The sequence below is a fragment of the Harmonia axyridis genome, chromosome 5 (genome assembly GCF_914767665.1).
Source record: "Harmonia axyridis chromosome 5, icHarAxyr1.1, whole genome shotgun sequence".
NCBI classification, from domain to species: Eukaryota; Metazoa; Arthropoda; class Insecta; order Coleoptera; family Coccinellidae; genus Harmonia; species Harmonia axyridis.
The window spans coordinates 25188654-25216492 of NC_059505.1; the positions used below are offsets into that span (position 1 = coordinate 25188654).

Genomic DNA, 27839 nt, shown 5'->3' on the forward strand with positions numbered 1-27839 from the left:
GATAGAGCCATATACTGTAGGAGAATATCTGGAATATAGCATGGCTGATTGCTAAGTTGCTAGACTGTATCAAAAGCTTTCATAGACATATAATAACTGTTCTTATAGGTCTATGAAATCTTTCTTGTGAGGAGGTGCCATCTATGAGATTGTAGTGAACAAAATGCGCAGTAAAAAGGAACTTATAATAAATTGTATTTGTGTAGATGATTCAGATATTGCGTAATAGTTATTTATAATACAAGTGCAGAAGGCATTGATATTCTTCCACGAGTTCAAAATTCAAAAACGAGCCACGAAGTGGCGAGTTTTGGAATGAACGAGTGGTAGAATGAGCCTTCTGTACGAGTATTATACATTATTTTCTCTAATTCATTGCATATTCATTGAAATTAATGAAATATTCCCATAAATATATTTTAGTGATTTTTGCATTGAAAAATGTTGGTTGGCAGAACTGATTTCTTTAAGGCAAATTGATGAATTGACAGATAAAGCCGTGGCGGAATGTTCGGAGTACCAACATAGAATAATAAAATATAACCATGAAAACTGTGCGTTTCTGATATATTCTCGCACGATTTTGTTCTACAAGATGTGGAAGAATGAACGGAATAACCACAGAATTAGAGAAAAACATTTTGTCATCCCTGTTCTCACTTCTCACGTAATGATTCAAGGTCCAGTTTCGTCGTTACGACTTACGATTATAAACTTGAAATATATCAAATTCATAGATGGTGGCGCCATCTGTTATCTAATTGACAAACTTGCATCTGCGCTGTGGAAGAAACCTGAATAGAGTTGATATTCAACCAGTCAGAAGATTCCTTTTCTATAGTACTTACAGCTTCTAAAAGTTACATACTTTTCTCCTAGGGTAGCTATGTTGGTAAAATTTTATCTATAACTTCCCCCACCCTACATGTGCGATATTAGATTACAAATAGAATTTCATTACATTTCGTTCGTTTCCTCAAAACCGAAAAGGAAACATAACCTAGAAAAACAGCATATCTCCTAACAATGGATAAAGGGTAAATTTATATTGAGTCATCTTTGAACCACACTTTATTTTCATTTATTTCTATTTCAGAGTTTTTTCCCTGGACGTAGTACCTGTAGAAGATTTGAACGACCCAAACTATGATGGAATAATTTTAGTGGTAACACCCGAGCAGATAGATACGGTCGAAGAGTTTTCAGGGGCTTTAAAAGATGCCTTTGACTTGGACATCTCAGTGAAAGATGAGGTAGGACTTATCCCAATACCCACATTCAAAGCGAAAAGACTGATTTTTGCACCTACTGGAATTCTCGATGTCGATTTCGATGATGTCAGGAGCTTCAGAAAGACAGGATTCAATGCAATCAGGCGAGCAATCAAGGCAGGCATTAAAAACCCACTGGTCTATGTTTTGGGACACCCGGACTACAAGAAAGCTCCATTGGTCACACTTCTAGGTGTTTTAGAGGGACTTTATGTGGTAAGGATTATTTGTTATAATGTAATGTTCACATCGAATGATTTCCTTTGTTTACTTCGGAACAATGGGAATTACTACAGGTAACTTCCTTGTTTGCTTCTACCTGCAGATTTCTCGTCGGTAGGTGCCGCTATCTGCCACATTATCGATTTATTTGAGCGAACGATCCCCTCGAGGCTTGGGGTGCTCTAATAATAAACAGCGGTTTCTGATTCATGGTTGTCCAGAGAATGAACGAAGTGAATGGATATTTCAACAAAGTGATAGATCATTACTTGTCTGAACTAAAATTCAGAACCTGAAAATTGTTTTTTTTTCGAAAATTATCACATTTAGAATCCGAATTTGGGGAATCTCAAAAACATGATTTACCATTTTGCTGGAAATTCACGTAATTACATACTGAATTCTCTTCCCAGTTGAAATATCCTTTCTTGAGAATTGAAAAAAAATCACTATAGGTAAACTATTCTGTATCAATCAATAAAAAATATAAAAACCGAGTTAAAAACATAGCACAAACATATTCTTTATGTACCTATAATACAAACGCGGAAGCACATTCTTTATCGTCATATGACCATCATATCTATGATTATCAAATTCATCACATTCATAATATCGTGACATTCATTTTTATTTCATGTGTGATTTAAACGAAAATTTTCGTGGAAAATAATTTCAAACTATATATTATATCTTTCAATATTTTAAAAATAATAATATTTTTTATTCTCGTCGAACATAACAGGAACTTCGTTTTAATTTTCATTTCTTTGAATCGATCGTGACAAGAAGTGCCTGATTTTTTATCGAAAATAAAAGATTTGCGGAATATGCTTCATCGTTTTCCTCTCCTTTCTTTCATGCTATGAAGAATAATTTTCCCACATCTGAATAATTCCCTTCCGAAAATCCTAATTTCAATATTATGAGATTATCTTCGATATAACCCATTTACTTTAGCAATGGCATGACTTCAGCGATCGAAGGAAAATGTAGTTGCCAGAATCTCAAACAAATTTTGAGTCTCTTCCGGACTTTCTTTGTATTCTTCTGAAATTGGTTTTTTGATATAAATTCTAATAAACATGAGTATACATACTCTTGTCAGATAAAAATTATACAATTTAAAACGGTTATAATTTATATTAGCTACACTTTGTCATTTTTTGACATTTTTTAATTCAATTGTGTTCAGTAGGTTATGTCGTTAGATAGAATGATACATGCTTTAACGACGTTTAGAAATTGTTAATTCAAAAAAATTAACAAAATTCATGGACGACATTATTCAGTTAAACGACTCACTATTTGTGGCATTATTGACGTAAGAAATGTCGAAAAATAATGTACAATGTTGTTGTTGTAACGATTTCAAATCGTACCATAACTATTGAAAAACTCTTTACAACGGCAACATAACAAAGTGCAACTCTAGAAATAATCAGTTTTTTTGTGCCTTTTCACGGTGGATACAGTTAGCATCTTGGATTCGCCTTTTGTAATGTCATGCTATTGCTAAATGGTATATCTTATGAAAGTGGTGTGAATTGAAAAAATATATGAATCTGTTTTTATATTTCCATATCATTTAGTAACGAGATGTTGCATTATTCGACAAAATATTGATTAGATCACACATGATTCAGCAAAAGAATGACCGGAAGTAGAAATAAATCCATTTCACTTAAAATTTAATTGAAACTCATTGTTATTCCCCTATCACTCTTTCGAGATGAGCTGGAATTACTGATAAAAATTTCCAGGTATCAAATCTGAAAAGATCATTGATAAAAAAAGCACTCGAAGCCTAGTATACAACTTTTTACGTAATATAAATTATTATTTCGAAAATGCCTTAGGTTGAAGGTCAATTTATTATTATCAGATTATTTGAAATCATTCGAAACATGACACCACATTCAAATATCATAGCAACTGAATTTATAACATATCTTCAGGATTTCGGAATATGAACAGTAATCCTTTTTTGAGGATATGCTATTTTGTTATGAGGTTAATCGAAAATTGGAAATTTACTGAGTGGCATAGAAAACAGGATACCAAGTAAAGTAGTCTGGCACAAAAAAGGCGAGATGAAATCGATCATCTCATCAGAAATATGGACAGGCGTGTTTCTGGGTACCTCGTGGAGGTCCAGCACATTAATTTTTTGCAATTTTCACAACTATTGGATCCTACTAAAATCATGATCAATTTCTAACCGAATCCTAAGAGACATACATACGAAAAATTGGTTCAAAACATTCATTAATATTGTATGTTCCTTTCAAGCGCTCGTCACCGAAAATACAATATCTGCATTCCTTGAATTTTGAGCTGGAAATGATCTCAATCGATAAGGTTCTACTACTGATGACGAATTAGTAGACAAATTCAAGAAGGCTCTCGTCCATAAACACGATAACACATTTTTAACATAAAATCATTCAAATTATTTTATTTTTTCGCTCTCCAATGGTTTACACCTCTCTACTGCTTAGGAGCCAATGAAATCTCGACCTGTTAACTACCTCAGATATTCTTTTTGTTTGAGGCCCGGAATTTAAATTCCTTTCACCTCTACTTTAATTTCGTTGTTGTCGTCGTTGTTGTCTGAACGGAAGACTTTCCTCCTTACTTCATGTCACTTTTTTCTTCTATTTAGTTCTTTGAAAGAGCTATTTCCTCTTATCTCTCATTTATATTTTGATTTGTAGTCTCTTTCAGCGTCTCTATTGTCTTCTTTCTTTGTTTGTTGAATATTTCCTCAATAGTTACAATTTTCATTTCTTCTCTAATTTGTCGGTTGGTTATTGTAACCATGGGGCGCCAACTGCTGTTCTGCTTACTGAATTTAGCGTACTTTGCAATAGATCCTCATTATTTTCTTTCATATTATACCAGGCTACTCCTGCATACGTAATGCTTGGTATGAGCACTATTTTTATTATCTTCACCTGGTTGCCTGAGGAAAGTTTACCTTTAGGGTACAGTCTCTCTGATTGGTTGAAATTTCTAAACAGCATCTTTGTTCAATTGATCGTGAGCACTCCTACTAACAGTCATCATTACCAAACAGATGGTTCCTTTTTGAATAGCTGTGCCAGTGGTAAAATTGCTTCAGCATTTTCGGGTAGTGCCATTTAGAGGAATTAAAGTTTCGGGTCAAAGAGTATAACAAGCTTCGAAATTTAGTTTTTTTTTATGTTATTAAGTATATTTTAATCTAAGAACAATTTATCTTTATTTCTTTCTATCAATATTTCAAAACAACCACTTGTTAATAGATTAATTCGATTTGAACTAGTAAGTACATTCGAAACTGGATTTCAATTCCACCTAATTCTTTACATATTTGATAAATCGAAAAAATGAAATAATATACATACTTCTGAAACAATGCACACAAAGTAATCATCTTTTTAATCGAACAAGTTGAACGCCCCTAAACGATAAGGATATTCAATTCCATGCTAGATAAGTGCATAATACACTTGTGGTTCGTAATTTCCATCTATAAATAAATATTGATACTACGGAACGTATCGTGATTTCGAATAATTGTGATCAAGAAGTGTAGGTACTTCTGATTTGATAATGATATTAGAAATTGATAGTTCAATATTTGCTTAAAAGCGATAAGATAAAAATTCCATTTTATTTCGGATTATTGTATTATGATGCATTTCAAAGATGTATGTAGATATTTGTTGAAGATTAGAATCTTATTTATATTACGATTATTATGAGAAATACTTATTACTATTTGAATAATTATGAGTCAAAAGTTTCGACTAAGAAACTTTTTTCATCTCATAAGAATTTCACAGAATATCTCTTATTTTGCTGGTCATGCAGTTATACTTATACGTAACGTGACCATTTACTTTTTTTCCCAAGAGCGGGACATTTGCTGAATTAAATAATAAAAACCGTTTTTAGTGTTTTACAATTTTTGTATAATAGAAGATAGAATAACACAAAATAATAAAAGCACTGAACATAAAATATAGTTGAGTAGGCACGGTTTACTAAGCTCTAATAGATGCGTGACTTCTAAGTCGTATTTTGGTATTTGTGACGGCCTCAGAGTAATAAACATAGATAGAGGGAGGATATTTCATTTTCAGTAAGCAAATTTTGTCTTCAACATGAACTATTAAATTTGACATGAAGCGCGCGGAAATGAAAACATATCAGTGATACGATATTCCACTCAATTCGCGAGTTACTCCACAAAGAACGCACTTCTTATGTCCCATAGTGAATCAATTGCCAAACCTTGGATTTCAGCACGTAGATACAGAAAATAATAAATATTCTACTTATTATAAATTCGACAATTAGGATAAATATCGAATTCCAAATATTCAAATTTATTTGCATATTTAATTGGGAATCACTCAAATAAATATATTTCATTCAATATAATATACAATCATAATGATATAGTAAAATTGTGGATTCGAAAATATATCACTATCCGACAATTTAATGTAACCATGTTGAGGACATGTACAAATTTCGTATACTCCCAGTAACTATATTTATTACTCTATGGTTGCGGCTGAAAACATTTGTTTCGAGGAAAGTTGTAACTGAGTTGCTCCGTTACTAGGGATATGAATTTCTCTGTCAACAAATGTAAAACAAATTTTACATTCTGGTTTTTGGGGAGTGTTCAGTAATTTTGCGTTTTGTGTACGAAGTAATATACGAAATGTACAGGGTGGGTAAATAAGCAAAGTAAGCGGCTTTATCTCAGGATCCACTCATCGTAGAGACTTGCAGTTAAAATTTTTATCACTAAAGTGTACAAGAAAACACACTGGAAATTGTTTTGAAGTTCATACCTCTACCGCTAGGGGGCGTTATAGCTATCGTCGGGTAGAAAAATGAATTTCACTAGAAAATGTTTCATATAAAGTTGAAGAAAAAATATCATCACTGTAATCCTTGGAAAATTTTTTATGTTTTTGAATTATCAATTTCGATTTTACGACATCTTATAAGGGTGGGGGAAAGGAAGAAATCTGACTGATTGAAATGTCTGTAACTTCAGTTTGGCTCAACATTTTTAAGCAAATTATATCTCGTTTGAGGGACAACATCTTGTTGATTGAGAAAAAAATATACTCATGATAAATTTGTTTTTGCTGCTTTCAATAGGGGGCGCTAAGTCAGACGTTCATTGTTTTGTTCATTTTAATCCGAAATGTAATGATAGGATTTTCTTAACAAAAACAGAAGATATTCTTCAACTGATGCACTGAAAAACCGAATGGTGTCTTTAGGTTTTGACAGGAAGAGAAATCATCAAGTTTGCATGAAAAAACCTGAAGGTCGCAAAGCGATAGCTTCAGGCATTCTCGAGTTATGAAGTTCATTATTGCCCCAAAAATCAAAAAAGATTGGTGGTGAAGCCTTGGTGGTGTAACTTTATCTACCCAAAAGAGTTGCTATAACAACATTTTAACATTAGATATAGAATTTTTTTTTTCAAATTTCATAGTTACAGAGAATATTAAAAATTGGTTGATAATAAAGTTATTATAAACTATAGCTCAGTAATCTTTCAACAAAATTGTATGGAATAATTCAAAATATTCTAAATTAAAATCTGTTTTAGCCCATACAAATACGTGAAAGGGAACCTGAGAGATTCCACAGCATCAAGAAAGTTGGAGTATTCGCAAAACCACCCATTGATTTGGAAAACCTGGTCAACACAGCGAAGATTTTGGAACATGGCCGTAGAGTTGCATGTGATATCGGCGATGCCGACCCAGAAAGGATGGCACCACCAAAGGTCGAAGAATATATCACCCAGTTGTTCAAAGATTCGGAAATTTCCGTTTCTGTAGTCAAAGATATCGAGGTCATCCGAAAAGAATACCCACTCTTCGAAGCGGTCAACAGGGCGGCTAGTAACATAGAAAGGCACCAGGGAAGAATAATATTCCTTGAATATAAGCCAAAGGTATAGTTATCCTGATTTAGCAATCAGTGAAAGGTTATATAAAATTGTTTTTTCCCAAGGGCGGGTATTCTAAAGATATTTGTGGTGCCGGTTGTACAACCATCGTTATGGCGGATTTAATTCGGTTGGTTACACTACTCGTTCAATTCTGATAGTTTTTTCTTAGATTTCGTTGTCCTAACACAAAAGGAATAGCAAAAAATCGATAATTTTAAAGCTTTAATGTCGACAACCTCATATATATATGTTGACTCTCGGTTGAACTCAACCGACAGTCAACCATCATTTATAATACCGGCCATTATCCCATTTATGCACTTGACCGCAGTATTCGAACCCTGAAAATTAGACCGAGCAAGTAGCCAACCGAATTAAATCAGCCACCACCAAAAGTATCTATAGAATACTCGCCCAGTCCAACTAGGGTTTCCGTGTTTATGGCCGTTAAGAATATTTTTCTGTTAATATCATTTGAAAGTAACAGAAGTTTTGATATAAAATTTCGTAATAGTGTCGATATAAAATTTCAAGGTCCCTGTGAAAAATCGATCTCATCACATTATGAAAACCTTAGAAAATCCAAGAAGAATATTTAAAAAGAAATATCTAATATTTCTGTGATGACAGATCTGATCAGATTGAGATATTTGGGTGATGACAGATCTAAACTAGTTGAACTTTTTCGTTTTTTTTAGAATAGCAATCCTTAGACTAGTTCAGAATATAATGCATCACAACCGTAGTAAATTCAAGCATAATTTTGAAAAAAATATTGAAAAAACACAGACGTGAAGTCAGGAGCTTTTGAACACTCGTTAATTCATGTACCCTTAAACCACCTATAAGTATACCTATACAGAGTGTAACATGGGTTGGTTTGGTAATGCATACTTCTTAGGGGTTGTCCATTAATCACGTGATCTTTTTTCAGCATTTTTTAAACCCCCCTCCCCTATTGGTGATACATAGTGAGGTTTAAGACCACCCCCCCTCCCCCTTCTCAACATCACGTGTATTTTTAGTACCTACAACGAATCTTAAAATTTTCTGAATATTAACTCAATTTAAATACAGGTATAAACTATAATCTTTCTTCTGAAATTAAGGACCATAATAAAAATGTCTACACCAGGTTGCAAGTTTTTTTGATTGCCATAACAATAATAATAAACGAAAAGTGTAATCATAGGAAAAACATGTATTGTACTAGTACATGAATATATTTAATGTAGTCAAGGTCACTACACGCCGCGCCGTGCCGCTTAATATTTGTTTAAAAATCGCGCGTTTGACGAAAAAATAAATACACGTGATATCTTACTACACCCCCCCTTCCCCTTGTGATATTTTCGTGATTTTTATCAAACCCCTCACCCCCCTTTCAAGCCTCACGTGATTAATGGACAACCCCTTATTAATATTTTACGAAGTGTGTTACAACACTCACTAGGGTTTTAGAATGACGAGATGTAGAATAGAAAGCTAAGAAATTCAAAATCCCAGGTGATAACATCAAATATTATTACGAAAGAAATGAAAACAGGACCGTATCTTAAAAAAGTTACATAAACAATTAATTCTTTCAGTCACTACACCTTTAAAAAAAGTGTGTCATTCGAAGTAATAATTGAATTCATTAGACCGAATTATGTATTTTTTCATGGAAATAACGACATTCCTCTAAAACGTGTGAAAAATATAGATTTCGAAGAGTGAAACAAAACAATTTAGTAATCTGAGTACTACTCTGAAAATATCGAAATTAGATAAAACGTTTCGAAGGGTTGTATGAGCTGAACAAATCCACAAAATTCAAACAGAATCGAACTGCTGATTTCCTAATTATTGATATCCGAAATTGAGGTCAAATTTCATGAATCACCCATGAATCAATTCTAGGTTGACCTGCATTCATCACTAGGCCAACCACTCGTGTTACACCCTGTAACCTCTTATGTGAGTGCATTAGTGCAACATTTGAAACATTCGTTATAACCATTTTAGTATAAGTTTTATTGAAGTTCATATAATTACTATGCATTGTATTAATATTAATTTTCACATTCCTAACTTCGACTTCAGAAAAAACATGTATGCCTACGTCCTAGATTGAAGTATCTTTCCAGACTCCAATGTTTAATGGTCTTGGCCAACGATTCACATTGTCATTTGGGAATATACGTATATTGTCTCTGCCAGTAGATATACAAGGTATTATTGTTCCAGGGTGAGGTGAAGAAAACTCTTTTCTTGGTCGGCAAAGGTGTCACATACGACACTGGTGGTGCTGATGTAAAGGCTGGAGGTGTAATGGCGGGAATGTCGAGAGACAAGTGCGGCGCAGCAGCAATCGCTGGCTTCTTCCAGGTGTTACAACTGCTCAAACCAGACCACATACGGGTAGTGGGTGGACTCAGTATGGCTAGAAATAGTATTGGGTCCAACGGCTACGTTGCTGACGAGCTGATCGCAGCCAGGTCTGGTAAACTTATCAGGGTTGGAAACACGGACGCCGAAGGTCGGATGGTCATGGCTGATGTACTTTGCAAGGTAACTATAATTGAGGTTGTGAAAATTTTAGAAAAGCACCGAACTGAAGTCAGATGTTTGCCTAGAGCTGCTCTTGTATAAGATTGAGTGAGGACTATACAGGGTGAGTCTTTGACTTGTACATATATTTTAACCGAAGGTTCCTGAGGTCAAAAGAAATACTTTTTTCATTTACCATTTTTTCCGATTCGGCCCTGTTAAAAAGATATAGCCATTTTAAATTTTCAAAATGAGCTAATTCACCCCTGAAAACCGGAACACTGAAGTTTTCTCAAGCATAAGATATACCTTCTGAACCTTGGAAATAAGCTACTAAATTAGAAAAACCATCATAAACTTACGTTTTACATTCCATTTGTTGAACAAAGTAGTGTTTATAATAAAATAAATGAGTTATTCCAATTTCGTTGACGCTAAAGATTAAATATTCTTCTCTTGATTTCTATTTCATTTTCGATAATTATAATGAATTAAGCTCGCTACCACCCATATTAGCTCTGATACTCATAATTCATATCCATTCATTCATTATATTTCATTTATATGATATCGTTTTGTTTACAAGAATTGGCATTTAACCTTAAAATCTCAAATAAATAATATTAATCTGTGAAAGTTCTAACACAGACTATAGTAATCTGTGGTTTTAAGTTTGACTTTCAAATTTCGAGTGATGCCAAATATAAACACAGCAGTTCGGTTCGAATAATCTATGTTCACACCTAAAATTTTCATTTACAGTTTACACTGTTATTGTTATAAGATATTTGTTATGAAATGAAGCATTTGATTTGTTCCAACTATCTCATAAAAATATTGAAATGCATCAATATTTTTGAAGCCATCAGTATGAAAATATGTAAAATATTCTGGCTCTGTAATCAATGGAAAATGTTAGACTCCACTTGTAATCAAATTTGTTCTTAATGTGTACCTACATTATAGCCAACTTTACTACTTAATTCATCTTGATTTTGGCATTGAAAATAAATGAGAAGTATTCAATTTAAATATCCACAATAGAATATCCAGTTTCTTTCAACTCACCTAATTTGTTTTCACATTAAAACAATTATAGCCCTTTTGGAAGTATGTCAATCATATGCTCTTAGGATGAATTTATGGAATAGCAAAAGAATAAAAGTATTCAATCTCAATCACATGAAAATTTGTCTAGTATGTACCTAGTCCTAGTGGTATGTTTCGATGTGAGTTTGAATGAGCCGAAGAAGAATACAGTATTGTTCGATAGCAGCAGTCTTTAGTGGGATATTGATTGTTCTCATTATAATGGGACTATTTTGTGAAAACTTTTTTAAACATGGGCTTTATGAATAATCTGGACTTTTCAAAAAGAATGTTGATTTTAGTGAAGTATCTTCTTATTATCAGAGCTGTGCCAAAGCTCAGTAATTTGTAATCAAATCGAGGAGGTGAGGTGAGCTTATTCAAATAACTTCATTTTCAAACTAAGTTGGCTAGTACTTCAATTCTAAAATCTGAGACATGACATCATAGTAAATATTCATTTCTGTGGTTTTTTTTTTCCACAACAGAACAGAGTTGCATTCAGCCAAAGTACCCAATGTTTTGAATTTCACAGATAATTTTTTTTTTTTTAAGATCAAGTTATTCGAAAACGGCGCTTTGTACGAGAAAACATGAAGAATACTTTTATTTTTCAAATTAGCCAAATATTCTTCAATGAACGTTCAAATTACTCTTAAGAGTTGGTTTCTTCGAATTTCTGGTATTTTTATGGAATGTAATGTTCAAAATAAAGAAACAGAAGAATGTGTATGGAATCTTGTGTTCGGATAAGATGTATCACATAAAAAAAAATGCTTCATTTCAAAAATCATTTCCTTCGATGGAACCATTTACGAGATATAGCCGAAAATCACATTTTTTTAACGATTTTCAACAGCCTGTATCTTTTTAACCGGGCCGAATCAGAAAAAATGGTAAAGGAAAAAAGTGTTTCTTTTGACCTCAGGAATCTTGGGTTAAAATATATGTACAAGTCAAAGACTCACCCTGTATACAGTGTAGAAAAGCCAAATGAAATTAATTCAATATCTGTATATGTATATATAACCCCGAAATATGTCAAATTCAAATTCCAAACCTTCATTCTTCTTCGTAAAAATGCGAAACCTATCTTCAGCTCCTTTCGAAAGACAGGTACATCCCCCAATTGTGTTTAAAAATTCTATTCATTCTCTATTCATTGCTATTGTCATTGCTTTCAAGATGATTACAAATTTTAAACAAGAAAAAATAAAATCATGCAATCATCGAAATTCATTATAATATTCCCAAATCTCATTATAATAATACTAATCTTATAGGCCTTCAAGATGTGAAGAAAATGAAAAATAATAATATTTTATTCTCCAGATGGTACCATGGAAACTACGTAAAACACTTATGTGGTATAGTATATCCAAAGTCACTTGGAGGAAGCTGAATATTTCAATTATACAAGGGTTGTCCAAGTTTCCAGAAATTCATTTGGGGCCAGTGTATTTATTTCCTAACAATACTTTCAAATGAATCCCGGTATTTAGCGGATCGAGGTATCCACATCAAAGGGACATCTATGGTCAAGCGTTTTTATGGACTAGTTCAAGTGACTTTGGATATACTATGATTTTAGTCTCTTTAGAACGTTTTCGCAAATTGTTTTCTGCTGATAAGTTGTAGTTTAAAAATTGTCTAATTTGTGTTTGGATTTCATTAACTTCAATTTAGAATAATGGTTCGGTTAATGGTCAAGCACAAAATAATAATTTTACAAATGATTGATTACGGAAATAACACCCGAACACAAGTAGTAGCTTATTTCATGAGAAATTTCCGGATTTGCCGGCTATGTCCCAACTCCCAAGGGATAATGAGTAATATAGAGAAGCAGTTTCGCGAGTTTGAGCATCTAAGGTATAAAAAGAAGCTGCTAATACACTGTTTGAGGATGTGAAATTGAATAGGATGCTTGAGTTTGAAGAGAATCCACATAAATCGAGTAATTATAATATAATACTAATATTTATTCAGCACTTAGCTAGTATAAACATGGAAAATGAACATAACAATAGCATAATTATTTACATTTTTCTTAAGTGGCTATTCAATTTTTTACAGAATGTACACAAACTCTGTACTTTTCCTCTGGGAGACCATTGTAAAAACGTTAGAGATACCTCGATTCTAAACATATTAAAACAAAATAAAATACATCCCTATAAATCTTGGAAGAGCTAGATAAGAGAACTGATTTTTGTGAACATGTGATGTTCACAATGTGATGTTATCCAATTAGTATTCATTTTTTTTCTAGTTTAATGTTTACAATAATCTTAAAAGCAATAACATTTTTGAATAGAGAATTGAAAGACATTTCACACGATATATCACAAGCGCTTACTTCCCATTTGAAAAATTGGGGGTTGTACCTGTCTTTCGAAGGGGGTTGATGGTAGGGTTCGCATTTTACGAAGAAGAATGATTATTTCAAAATCAAATTTGACATGTTTCGGAATTTTCAAAAATATATACAGTAACCAAAATAGTGAATTTTTTCCGTTTGGCTTCTCCACACTGTACAATTAGTTCAGGACTTATTGACATTTACGGTTGGCTGTGTAAAATCTTAATTAAGCTGGTAATGGCTCATTCAGTAATTTTTTGATTTGCAGAATTCAAGTTGGTATTAAAAATCACCAAATACATTTCTAGGTTAAATTTAATATTTTATTCCTATTGTAAAACCACGGCCTTTTTCAGTGATATTTGATAGAAAATTGAACAGAATATCGAAGAATATTACCCAATAATACTACAGATTCGACAGATATACATATATGAATATAAAATGATAAAATCAGGAGTTATGTAGACTTTTTGTTGACCGCGTCATTGTACTTATGAGAATAGAAAATTCAGACATAACATCGTAAAAAATTATAAAAGCAGTGATTTCATATACCTTACATATTCGAATGAGGTTTCATTTTTCTATACATGAACTACTTTTCAGCCCTATTCTGTAACTCGAATAGAAACGAACGAATCATATCGTAATCTGAGAAATCGGAATGTTTCACTTCTATCGCGACCAAATTTGATGTTCTGTATCAAATTCTTCTTCTATCCCAAATGTAACTCTTAATTGATATCCATAATAATTTTATTTGAGTTACAGAATACCATTTCCAAATGGTTTCGGTGCATTTCTATTCGATCCATGCCATCTCTATTCGATTTGAAGTTACAGATACCGGGTTTTTCACCATAATTTGACCCCCCCCTTTAAGTATGTTACTAAAAGAGGTACAAAAAAATGTTTTCTACAAAAGTTTCACGAAATCGACTAGTGTTTTCAAAAATGATTTCACAAAACGAAAAATATACAGAGTGGGCAACATATTGGTTGCAACTTCATTTTTTCAAATGGAACACCCTGTATATTTTTCTATATTTGACTAGCTCTTTTTCCCCTGATTTCGAATATATAACATATGTTTGGTCTATCTCTCTAAATGCTCTTTTTTGAGTTATCTCGTTGGCAACGATATACGTTTCATACACAGAAAGAGGAAAAATTTGAAATATTTTCAATTTATGTGAAGAACAATAAAAATAAGAAAGCTACAAGGGGAGAATATATGGAGTTGCATCTAAATCGTCCAATTCCAATTTATAGTGAAAAACGTTTATCATATCGTTGCCAACGATATAACTCAAAAAAAAGCATTTTGAGTTATCGCAGCCTACCACTTGAAAACTGATTACTGAGCATGCCAGGTGGTTCTTGAAAGTTTGAAACTCTGTGGTACTCAGAATAAGATAGATAGACCAAACATATGTTATATATTCGAAATCAGGGGAAAAAGAGCTAGTCAAATATAGAAAAATATACAGGGTGTTCCATTTGAAAAAATGAAGTTGCTATCAATATGTTGCCCACCCTGTATATATTTCATTTTTTGAAATTATTTTAAAAAACACTAGTCGATTTCGTGAAACTTTTGTAGCAAACATTTTTTTGTACCTCTTAAGTAAAAGGGGGGTCAAATTATGGTGAAAAACCCAGTACATATCTTAATATATCAAGTTTTTTCTTGGTTCGGTATAGTTAACTGTATAAAATAGAAACTGTTCGCTTGTCCAAGCAATTCAAAGATCTAATATTTCAATATTTCTAGTGTTTCCCACTGTATACAGCGCCAAGAGATTTGCTTCGTCTTTTCGTCTCCTCCCTTTTCTGCAGTCTCCATCATAAATGCCAGAATTCCAAGGATATACAAATAAATAAAAGGCATTGCTTAATCTCTAGCTAATATTAAACCTTTGGCGAAGTGTTCTCAACCAATTTCTATTATGCGCCCTCTCTCGGGGGATGATAGTGTTTCATACTGGGACCATAGATGTCAGTATGGTTATTCAGTGCATCCTTCTTTATGAATCTCCCATATCCACAGCGGCGAGATGTCAAGTTGATAATGGAGTAATGAAGTCTTGATCTTCTGAGGAAAATTTCATTTATACAACAATAAATGAGTTCAAAGATTAAATCTGACTCAAAAGCCGAGATTGGCGCAGAATTTCTCTGTCTAGAAACATGGCTTTGTCATTTGTACATAGTTAATCTTTCATCCTGGTCATCCTAGGATGAGGTTCTCTCAAATTTGAACCATACCAGTTTGGCCTCGATTTGGGCATCCATCATCAGGTGGTACTTCAAGCTCTTTGATGGCCTTCCTAAAGCTGTAAGAAAATTTTATTTCATTTTGAGGAACTTTTCATTGATGCAATAATAGAAGGTTTCAACAACTTCATTCTTTATTTGTTCAAAATATAATCAGCTCTGTGAGACTTGTCCACAAGGGCAAAAGTTAAGCAGTCTCAAGTTCTTTAATTCTAAAGGGAGATTTAAGTTTGGATGTTTCTGCTTGACGTTCGAATATAGGTGTCAGGAAAAGAAGTATTATGATGGAGTCATTACGACGCATTCGACATTGACAATGATCTTTCGCATTCCTTCCCAAGAATAATCAGGAATAGAGATGACCGTCACTTATATATATCACCTTTGGAGAACGGTTATTTCTAACTGTTCATGTCCACTGTACGACCTTACAATTTCAAATAATTTATTATCCGATTGAAAAACGTTAGAAATTGATAATGTTGATTAAAGTTACTGTTTCATACTCCATTCTACATAATAATTATGCATAACATTAAAAATCTATTACTTCATATTACTCAATGCGAAATTGAAATATTTGTACGTGTCCCAACGTGATGAAGTGGTAACTTGCCATAATACATTATGCATTTATCTGATTTTTTCGAAACTTTTGAAATGTCACACGTGTTTAACACCGATACCGTATTAATTATGTAATGGCAAACGTGAGTTGCGCCTGCATACACAACACGTGATAATATGAAATGGAATTCGAAAAAAATGTATTACCGTTAAATCATGGCAATATGGATGATAATAGGCGATTGCGGATTATAACGACTTTTGTTGCTTGAATTGATTTGAATCGCTGATGATTCCGGATTTGAAGCGAATGAAAGATTTTCCGCGGTTTTCCGTGATGAAATCAATTTCGATGAACAATACCCATGTTTTTCAAGTTCAAATTAATTGGGAAACATATACAAACGAAACGAAATATTATAACACTTTTCAAAGAACATGTAGGTACTGATGTTTGATCAGGTTAGATAAGTTTATTTGTGACTATTTTAGATTTTTTAAGAAAAGAGTTTCAAGAGGAAATATGATGATTGACAATACAACGACTAAAAAACTGGAAAATTATCGAAACAACCAAACATTAGGTGAAGCAGACGAATCAAAAGCTTTACAACTGCACAAGGAATATATTTCTTGCAACCACCAGATAATTCCAGAATAACTAGAAAGATGGGCGAGAAGCCCCTCCTTGGATGACATTTCAACGAGAAGAATCAGTATCATATTTACATTGCAGCGTCGAATTATTGATTCCAGGTGAAAAAATCCTGGAAGTGTTTCCCAACGATAAACTACTGCAAATATAGCATAAAATACCGAACAGGTGGATGTCAAATGTTTGCAGGTAACGAATTTAAAGAAGGGCGTACATTTCTCAGTGACAAGACGGTTCCTCACAACAGACCAAATAATAATAATATTACTAGTCGATAAACATCAGAAGACAGCAATATTCATCGAAGTAGCAATTACAAATTACACCAACATGCTTCAAACGGCGGTCGAACAAATTAAAAAAATAAGGACCTCGAGTTTCAGATAAAACGCCAGTGGGAAATGATTTCAATAAGAACTATCTCAACAACTGGAATAATACCCAAAACCCTTATTCTCTTGAAGACACCAAGCAAGGTGAGAATATTCCTAGGAAGTGACAGACAGGGGGACGACAAGGACCAGGGGGGCTACGAGGAGCGGACACGATCGAGCTCTGCCCTTCTGATATTTCAAATATCTGAAATTGAGTTAATGTTCCCTTTAAGGGGAGTGAGACGACTGCGAGTAGAGTTTTCTAAGGATTTAAAAATATTGCTTGCCGTAATAAAAAGTTTCCTTCAATTAGTAATACAAAAAATTATCAACTTCATACAATAAAGCATGTGAAGATGTAATCTCGGTATAAGCAGAGGAAATATAAACGGGGCATCATACAGTTCAACGTATGATACCAGAGCTCAGATAAAAACCTCAGCAAAAACTGCAGTGACTGGTTTGTGTATTTTTTTACAAAATAAGCTGACATATTTATATTGAAGGGCTTCCACTTCATCCAAACAAAATCTTCTCCATCCTTTCTCTTCACCAAGGGTTGGCGACTTTATAATTAAATCTGAAAAAAAACAGAAAGGAGTAATAAATGTTAGTTTCCATTATATTGATTTGAAGTTAGCGACGCATTCTTAAAAAGAATCTGAATCTGAATGGACAGCTTGGAAACCAACATGAAATTTATAAATTGGATAATTATTCACCAAGTGATACAATTGAAATGTAGGTATATTCTGTCATTCATGAAATAGTTCTTTTCAGTAATATGACCTAATAATTCAGAGTAAACTTCATCATCTTGAGAAACCTTGTGTGTATCTTTTAATTCCAGTCAACATCCCAGCCAAGTTCAATTAAATCGAATTTGGCACTTGGATTTATTCGATTCAGATGGGAAGGGGCTCCAAGCAAAAAGAGCCTGTTGTATGTGCAAGTGTTCCATTCCTTTCAGAACATTAGAACTGATGAGTTGACAGTTCTTCCATGTCATAGTGTGAAATAACATCCAATATTTTTCCATATTTTTATTTAGCCTACTGGATAAAGAGATAATATCGATGCATTTTTCGAAAGTTGTCATTTCGCATGAATGAATGAATGTTTACCTATCAGTACTCACCCACCTTATCAGGAAGTCAACGTAGACTAACCCTGATCGTTGAAAAAAACCGTTTTTATAGTTTCACGTTTAATTATCACGTGCGAGAGGTCACAGCATCGAAATTGCTGCCCTCAGGTATTAACTGTACTCGGTTTCTAATTGAATAAAAATGTGGTTAATTGTGAGGTATGACAAACAATGCGCAGTAATAGTTGAAAATGCAAATTTCGATTTTTCACTTTTTTATGAAATTTACTTATCCGTCTATTTACGTTGACGCAGAAGAATGTACCTAGCAATATGGAAATTTCTCGAATCGAAGGAGTTCTCCATTTGTTTTTTCTACTTTTTCATGCAAATCTTCAAGGTTTTCATATGGAAAAAGGACAAATAACCTGCACCTAGTTGGAGAGGGTACCCAAATATCGGATAATTTTTTAATTTGGAACTCGTGAATATTTTCTTCGAGATCTTCTATATGATAGCTGTTTCACAATTGGTCATTTGGAATTGATGAAAGTTGAAATAACGATCCTGCGACGGATCTGATTCAAAAACAATATATTTCCAATAGAGGGAAATGATAAGTTGCCCTAAAATATCATACTATGAAATGCAACTATAAGTTCAATGCTATTGGTTATTTTAAGTAGTCTAGTGTTGAACATTCGAGTGATTATTTCACATAATATAAAAATTTCAGCCAGGTGGTAATCTGTTATCATGATAATATAAGTTTTTTTTATATTCTATCTATGCTTCAATAAAAAATTCTGCATAAAGCTTGAAATAATTGTGAATCTACATCCACTCGTAAAATTTCAACTCGGTAGGGTCTTTTATCACTGATAATACGAAAATTTTCCTCTAGAGTAGGATAATATTGAAATGATTGAATTTCATCATCATAATCCAGATAAAAAGTACCAACCTTCAAACGATACGTGTCAAAATTCGACAGCAGTCCGACCATTAGTTTGTGAGATATTGCGTTGTGAGTGTAACTACTTTTGTTATTCGAAAAAAGATGAAAAACAAAGAATTTCGTGTGCTGATATTGCTTCTTGAAGGGAAAAAAAAGTTTAAACAAAATCTTGGCTAGATGAAGAGTTTCCGGGGTCTGCACCAGGAAAATCATTGGTATGCTAAGTTTAAACGTGGTGAAATGAGCACCGAAGACGGCGACCGCAGTAGACGCATAAAAGAGGCTGTCACCCACGAAAAAATCAAAAAAGTTCACAAACTAATTTTGAATGGCAGTAAAGTGCAGTTGATCGAGATAGCACGAATTGTGAAGATATCATCTGATCGTGTACATCATATCATTCACGAATATTTGTACATGAGAAAGCTGTGTGCAAAATAGGTGCAGTGCGAGCTCACAATCAATCAAAAGCAATAACGTGTTGATGATTCTGAGCAGTTTTTGAAGGTGTTTAAGTGCAATAAACCTGAATTTTTGCGTCGATATGTGATAATGGATGAAACATGGCTCCATCATTCCACTCCGGAGTCCAATCGACAGTCAGCTGAGTGGACTGCACACGAACCGAATCCAAAGCGAGGAAAAACACAACAGTCAGCTGGCAAGGTTATGGCATTAGTATTCTGGGATGCGCAATGTATAATATTCATTGATTACCTTCAAAAGGACCAGACCATCAACAGCGATTACTAAATAGCGTTATTGGATCGCTTGAAGGATGAAATAGTTAAAAAAGGCCCCATTTGAAGAAAAAAAGGTGCGTGCTGTTTCATCAAGACAGTACGCCGTGTCACAAATCAATTGAAACAATGGCGATATTGCATGAATTGGGCTTCGAATTGCTTCTGCATCCACCGTTTTCGCCAGATCTGGCCCCCAGCGACTTTTTCCTCAGACGTCAAAAGAATGATCGCTGGAAAGAAATTAAGCGCCAATGAAGGAGTAATCGCCGAAACTGAGGCCTATTTTGAAGCGAAAGACAAATCGTACTACAAAAATGGTATCGAAAAATTGGAAGATCGCTGTATCGCTCTTGAAGGCAACTATGTTCAATAATTAAATCGAATTTTGCCAAAAAAATGTGTTTTGCTATCGTAGACCGAGGACTTTTCAATTGGCCTATTACCAGAATCGCATTGACGTTACCGCCGAATATTTAGGAGTATCAGTATCTTCAATTCCATATAAAATAGGACAGGTCTGATAATGACTTCTTAATGCAGCATCAAGTTCAAATCACGATTTTCAAGAGCCTGGTTGGGCTGGTCATGGTTTAGGATGGACATTAAAGCACCCAGGTGTGGCACCAGATTGACAATTGAACTGGTCAGTTATAAGCTGTAACTTTCTCCTATTTCCTATCGTATCCTCAGGGGTCAAACTGTTTCTCGACCTGTAAATCGTTCAATGAAAGACAAGATCAAGTAGGTTATATAGTTCCGAAGGTGTACGGCTCAGCCTTCAACTTTTCCATAAATATAAACACACAACATCTTTGCAGTTCTGCAAAATTCAGATTATATCGAGTATTTATCAGAAATAACACTCAACCCGTCAAAAATCGCAGTAATACCTGTCATACTAAGTGCTCACATTTCCATATTTGTGGTCAAGACCGAAAATTGGCTGTTATTTTAATCGGACAACTCGAATTTCCTGTATGCCAGTTGGTTTTCGAATTGCCTTCTTCAGGTCAAAGACCTCCCGAAATTGAACCGAATAGTACTATCTGAACATGTTGCCGCAAAAAGTGCGTATGGACCATAAAAATGCCAATGCCGAATCTTGAAACGGAGGTAATAATTGGACAGCGCTGTCGAGTATGTATTTCCGCCACTCATTTTAAATTTTATTCAGTCATTATCTTTTCTCTTCCAATAATACTGGTGCTTGAAATCGCGAAGTAGGTTTTTCATTTTACGATGTAGGTACTAAAACAGGTGAAATAATCGTTTACATCCAATATCAGATTCCGATGAGGTTTGGTGGAAAGCTTTCACTGAGAAGTTGAACAAAATAATATTTCTCGGAAAATAGATATCTACAGGGTGTATCATGAGTATATAATTGGACATATTTGAATTATAGAATCTTGAGCGCGAAATATAAAGATGTAATGCAAATCAATTAGATAAAAGTTTCTACCGTCTCAGATAAAAAGTCATTATATTTATTTGTGAACCTTACAATACGTACTATAAACCTCACAAAATTATGCAAAATAAAAGTTCCTGGCTACTACCAAAGGCGTCCGACGTGGGCAAGAGACTGGTTTGTCCTCTGAAAGTCTACGCCTCTGGCGGAATTGCAATTTTACCATAATTTTTTTATTTTCCTAGTAAATATTGTAATTTTCATTCATTGCGATAAAGTAAACATTTATCGAAATATTTGAAGTTTATCATGAGGTTTTACCATTTTTTTCTATTGAAGTTTAATTTTCGTAAGTATTACAGAATCGAAAAATTTTGAGAAATAGCAATTCCGCCAAGGGTGTAGAATTTGGAAAGGATGAACTATTCGCTTGCCCCTGTCGTACGCCTCTGGTGGTAGCCAGAGGTGTATTTAGAATAAATTTGTAGGATTTGTAGTGCCTACATTTTCTGCCAAATATGAAAATAGTACGTCCAAATATTCCAGTGTATGGGCACAAATAGACAGGAGAAATTTTATTTAGATAATTTGTGTTAAATCTTCATAGTTTGGGTTCAAAATTCTATAGATGAAGATGAAATATTCCCAGTTACTTATAATACATCCTGTACTTATATCTTAAATATTTTTCAAAAGTTTTCCCGACGATTTTTGAGGTTTTTTTTCTGAAATTTCCTATAAGTTTGATTACCTTTTCTGTGAAAAGATTCGTCTTTCCGACCGAAATAGGCTTCAACCACGGCAATCACTTCTTCATTAGAGCCAAAATCTTTCACAGGAGCACCTTTAAACAGTTGCTGTGGATAGAACAAAGTCTGAATGACACTCAACAGGCTATTATTTTGCATGCACAGTATTTTCCCCATAAAAAAACTAGTGTTCATACATACACGAAAATCGTTTTTATCCATTTTGAAAACAACATCAAATGTAGAGACATTTAAGCTTCGATATCTCGGTCCAGGCTTAACTATGCCTGGTATCAGTGAAAAACACGACACTGGCGGTGCGATCTGTGCGAGACTTATTGAGTAATTAAAAACTTTTATGATCTATCATTTCAATGTCTTCAAAATCGCAAAATCCTTTAGTTTCTGGTATACTCACTCAGTCCAATAACAGCTTGGATAAAAAATAATAAATAATCCAAAGATATTAAACAATTGATGGTAAAACCAACTTAATTAATTCAATGACTTAATAGTTATGTCAGTGGTTTTTATGTGCCTCATTATTTAAATAAATTTTTGGTTGTTTTTTTCAGTTCAAAGAGATGGCAGTTGATGCAGTCAATCCTCATCTCTACACTGTTGCAACCCTGACAGGTCATGCTCATATGTGTGCTGGTGAAGGTTATAGCATTGGTAAGTTGAAATTTCAATTAATTTAAATTTTCTCGCATTGTTCTGAAAACACAACTCATCAGAAATTGAATATGGTGGAGAATTCCGGTCTTTTTGGATGATAACATGTTTTGTTCTCAACAAATATTCCTCTGATAATGTTTGCCAATAACCTTGATGTTCATGTTTTGATATAATTATGAGCTCTTCACAAGAAATCAGATCAAATCTGATCTCTTACAGGGCAGCAATTTTACCTCTGCTTATTTTGCTAACAGTTATAATTTTGACAGTTTGTATTTCATATACTAGTTTTGTAACAAAAACTAAGGAATAAAATTTATTTCCCCAAAAAAAAAAAAGATCGTAAAATACGTTCACATTCTATTGTCAAAAACCAAGATGGTGAAGTCGTTCTTTATTGTTATAACACTTTCAGTGTCTGTATTTTTTGAATTTTTAACCGGAGATGGTCTCAAACGATAAAACGGATGGACATATCAGATAGGCGCGCCAAAATGCAATCCTAGGGATATCCGGACCTTGAAATGGGCGATATCTACAAAGTTTTACGCCCACAACTCGAGCTCCTTGAACCTCTTCGTTGCCCCGGCACTGAGAGGTATTTGCCAAAAACCGCTAATGTCTTGGAAGAATTGGCCTTTCTCTGATGATCTCGATCCCGCTGATAGGTGTGCATCATCTTTCCGAGAAAAGAAATTGTGTCGCTCGTTTGATTTCGGTCAAGTAACCTCCGTACAGACCTTCTTAAGTTAGTGAACTTTGGCGAGCATTGGCGTCGACACAATTGGAGAATTTCATTATTCAGGTTTCAGTTCTTAGAAGCTTATTCACCTTCATTTTTTGGAAGGAAACAGATGAAGGAACATATCATGTACAATTTATCACATAAAAAATTGAAATTCATCTAGTAAAACTGACAATCGAAATTTCAATCTAGTCTGATCTGTTGTTGAGAGGATACTGGGTAATTCTTTCAGATGTTCTGCTCGGAGTTTCTATGGTTCCTCATGATATCCACATGAAAATTTTAATTTCGTCGGATCTATCGTCACTCAAATATAAGTTTTTTTTTCGATATTCGGCTTCGTTTTTCTCTCTTTTCTGAAATTATTATTCTACGAGTATTCATATACGCCAAATGTCAACCATTTGAGATATTCTTTTTGAATATTCTCTGGTTTTGGTAACGCGATCAATAAGAACTTCCACATGAAGCTTGAAATTGATATTACAAATCTATATCCAATGTTTCATCTTAACCTTGACATTCGACATCCGACCCTGTAAATTTCAAGTTTGGAGGTTTCCATCTAAGAATTCTAAAAATACACACAACGTGATGAAATAATATCTAATTAAGTATGTAGAGTTCATGCCTTTTAGAAATTACAAAATATCAGCTATTGAAGGAAAAGTCGTTGCTGAACTGTCAAAAAAACCCTTTTCACTGCTTCCAAACAAAATTTGAGATTCTTTTCCTAACGTTTTTTTGTATACTGGAGGTTAACCTAGAATCAATATTTAATAATAGATGCTGATAAGTATGGGTGAATCATATGAAAATTAAATAAAAAATAACCAAATCCAAATCTTAAAAATAAAACAGATACGCACAATCAGAATACATTGGCAATATAGCAATGGGGTTAGAACTTCAGAAATTGCCCGATTTTGTGTGAATAAAGTATGTCGACTGATTGGCCATCCTTGACGTCATGCCATTGCTATTGCTAACTATAAATATGACTTTCTTTGATTAAATACTAAGAAGCTCCATCGAATTATGCGACAGTTACCATAAAAGTAACATCCAACGACCAAATACAGTTAAATTGATCGCTATGCGAAAATCATCAACGGTTTCTTTTTCATCAACCTTTGATAAACGTATAAATCCCATCAATAACTGTACTGCACGTCACTGTCCTGTCACTCTCACAACAACGGTATCATCATTCGCAAATTAAAATCCTCCTCCTCTCCACCCATAACTCAACATTAGCAAAAATAGAAGTGTCTAACTGTTAAAAACGCAACATTCGAACAGCCTTCCAACAAACGGTGCGCTATACGTGTGCCATCGACAAAAATATTTTCCGCTATATGGCCTCGTTTCATCTCGATCCCAGGTTCATTATAACAGAATCGATGGCATCTGAAGTAAGTGCGGAATCACGTTTATGTAGTACATTAAACGTTTATACAAACACGAACGTAGTCAGGTGTTGTTTTTATGTGGAAAAAATGCAACACCCACTTCTGGGAAACTCCTCGGTACAGCCGTTAGGTTGTTTCTCCGGGTTCCGGTGACATGCGAAATTAGGTTATGTCATATTTGAGTATTCAGCACAATTGAGTCTTTCAGAAGGAGACCGTTAGGTAGGTATTTGCTAAATTGATATGCGTTTCGGTTTTTGCCAGTTTGCTTTAATGAAGAGAACCTTGTTAATTTGGAACCTGAAATGGTAGCTTCGTTTAGAAGGATTAGGCACGACTCACCAGAATTCACCCATTTTTGAAGGGTATTGATGCGCCAATTATTTTATGTAATTTGTAAAATTCACCGTCTACTAGAATACTATTCTGGTCTGTTATTAACAGCCGAGAGTGTTCTCAAATTATGGACAATGGATTCTGTCGATTATCGTGATTTTTTTCGATTATTATGATTAACTTCGTTAACATAAAATATCTGTTGGACGATTCAGGATTCAGGTGTAATACCCCCAAGAAATTTTATGTTCTAAATAATTCAAAAAATACCCATCTGAAAATTAGATTGAACTGAAATTTAGAAATCAGTTACAAAATGGCGGAAGGAATGTTCATGCAAATTTAAAATATTTAGAAGGTATGAAACTTCGATATATGTATATTCGTTCGATTTCACTAGAATTAGGTATTCATTAAAGTTTTTCATCGATAAAGTGGTTTATCCAAAAGTCAGCTATGTAGCTCTGATAATGGAAGAACGGTTCGTGTTTTGATAACGCTTGGAATCAGAGTATATATCGAATTTTTCTGTAACCTACTTGCAGAGTGCGTCTTAGAAATTCCAAAAACTTAAAAGATATTAAAAAGACGTATTTTTACAGTGTCGAGTCAATATCAAAAAGACACAGCTTGAAAAAAAAAAAAATTGTATATTTCAATAAAAAAACAAATTTGAATGTAGGTATTAGTGGCTGGTGATAATGGCATATATTGAAAAAAAAAATCCACGTTTTCTGGTTTAGAGTTTATCACATCATTTGTCAATAATTGATGAATGAAATTGTGTTGAAAGTATCACTTAATTTTATATTTTCATGGAAAGTTACAGACCAGGAAGTTCTGACTTCAGATATATCTCGAAGACTGCATCAAGCAGGTTAATATCTTCTTCTTCCTCAGCCTTCAGATTGATACATTGGAGCAAAAATCTGCATGCCAAATTGGGCGAAATAATTATATGAATACTAATTTGTATTAATGTCCTTAATGCCGACACAAAATCCAACTGTGGGAATTAGTTTTGACATATAGAACTCATAGTAATTCTTTCAAATATTTTAGTTGAACGATCTTCATGAAATTTTGTATTCAAGCCGGTAGCCAAAGACTGTTGAAATAATAGGTACATATGAAAAACCCTAATAAACAGTGCTAGAAGACTACCTATAATAATAATAATGTTTATTGACTACAACCTACAATTTGAATTACAGTTTAAAAGAAAGAACACTAGTTTTTCGATGAACGATAAGGTTCGACTCAACGATGACGAATCCTTAGTAAAATTCAATTCTGTCCCTAATAAAAGATCCGACCAAGTTGAGATTCTGCGAGTAAATTAAATATAACGAAGTCAAAATTTATGCAAAATTTCATGTTGACCGCGTCATCAGAATAAAAAAAAATAGAAAAGCAAAATATCGAAACAAAATTGATTTATGCAGCCTTTGATAACACAGAACTGTCGATGTGATACTCGTTTATTAAAAGATATTCAACTATATTTTTCAAGTTCTGTGGCCTCTCGAAAGCTCCTGTCTTCACCTTATTTCGTTTCTCTTGATTTTTTAATATTTATTATTTCAGTTTTTGAAAATTTCATGACTTGTGAATTAAAATCAGTAACAACATTGGAATGGTTTTCACACCCTTTCCAATTCTAAGCGTGGATTGTTGTATTGATTTTTAAAAACGAAATGTCAAAATTTGGTTCCAGGATTCCAATAAAAAAATTATTACATTATGAATCGAAAAATTAATAGTTGTGAGCACATATCAACATGCACTTAAAGAAATAAAATGAATAAGTATTCATGCAACTATTTATTACATTAATCCATTAGTTCTGATTGATCTAGAGTGTTCCCAATAACAATTTTTTTGATGAAGATTGTTACCACTCCTTGGTAGTGAAGTCCTACTGATCCTGTTCTTTTATCTCTCGCCAGTGTTGTAATGATTGACAATCCTTGAACAGATTCACCTGTTCTTCATTCTTGTGACTAGAAACAATATCGATATAACCTCGTCAAGAATACTGCATCAGTTTAATTGAGTAGAGATACTAATTTTATGACCACTCAATAATTATGTTAATTTGAGAATGCACTGTGTTGCCATAAATATTGCTGAGTAAGCAGCAGCATATTGGTTTTTTCTGTTGATGCAGGACCTTGACTTTATATTTTTAAATAATTTATGTGAATAGTACTGTACTATAGAATGTGGCTTTTTATTTTAATCCCTGATTTGCATAAATCGTCACATATCATGAATAAAAGCTGTTTTATGTCGTTCAGCAATATTTATTGGAAAGGTTTTTATCACTAGGTTAGAGGATGATTCTGCTTTGTTCAATATTGTTTCCAGTCCAGTTCGGTATTTTCGCGA

The 27839-nt window shown here is 33.7% G+C and overlaps 1 protein-coding gene across 1 annotated transcript in view; it reads left to right on the top strand.

The window, feature by feature from the left end:
• Positions 1 to 878: 878 nt before the first annotated feature.
• The window catches only part of LOC123680088 (putative aminopeptidase W07G4.4), a 33590-nt gene continuing 6629 nt past the window's right edge, over positions 879 to 27839 (top strand). The window contains exons 1-5 of the mRNA XM_045617770.1: positions 879 to 1037; positions 1097 to 1487; positions 7123 to 7473; positions 9700 to 10023; positions 22853 to 22952. Coding sequence (XP_045473726.1) covers positions 1027 to 1037; positions 1097 to 1487; positions 7123 to 7473; positions 9700 to 10023; positions 22853 to 22952 — 1177 coding nt within the window. The 5' untranslated portion in view covers positions 879 to 1026. The remainder of the gene's footprint in view (positions 1038 to 1096; positions 1488 to 7122; positions 7474 to 9699; positions 10024 to 22852; positions 22953 to 27839) is intronic.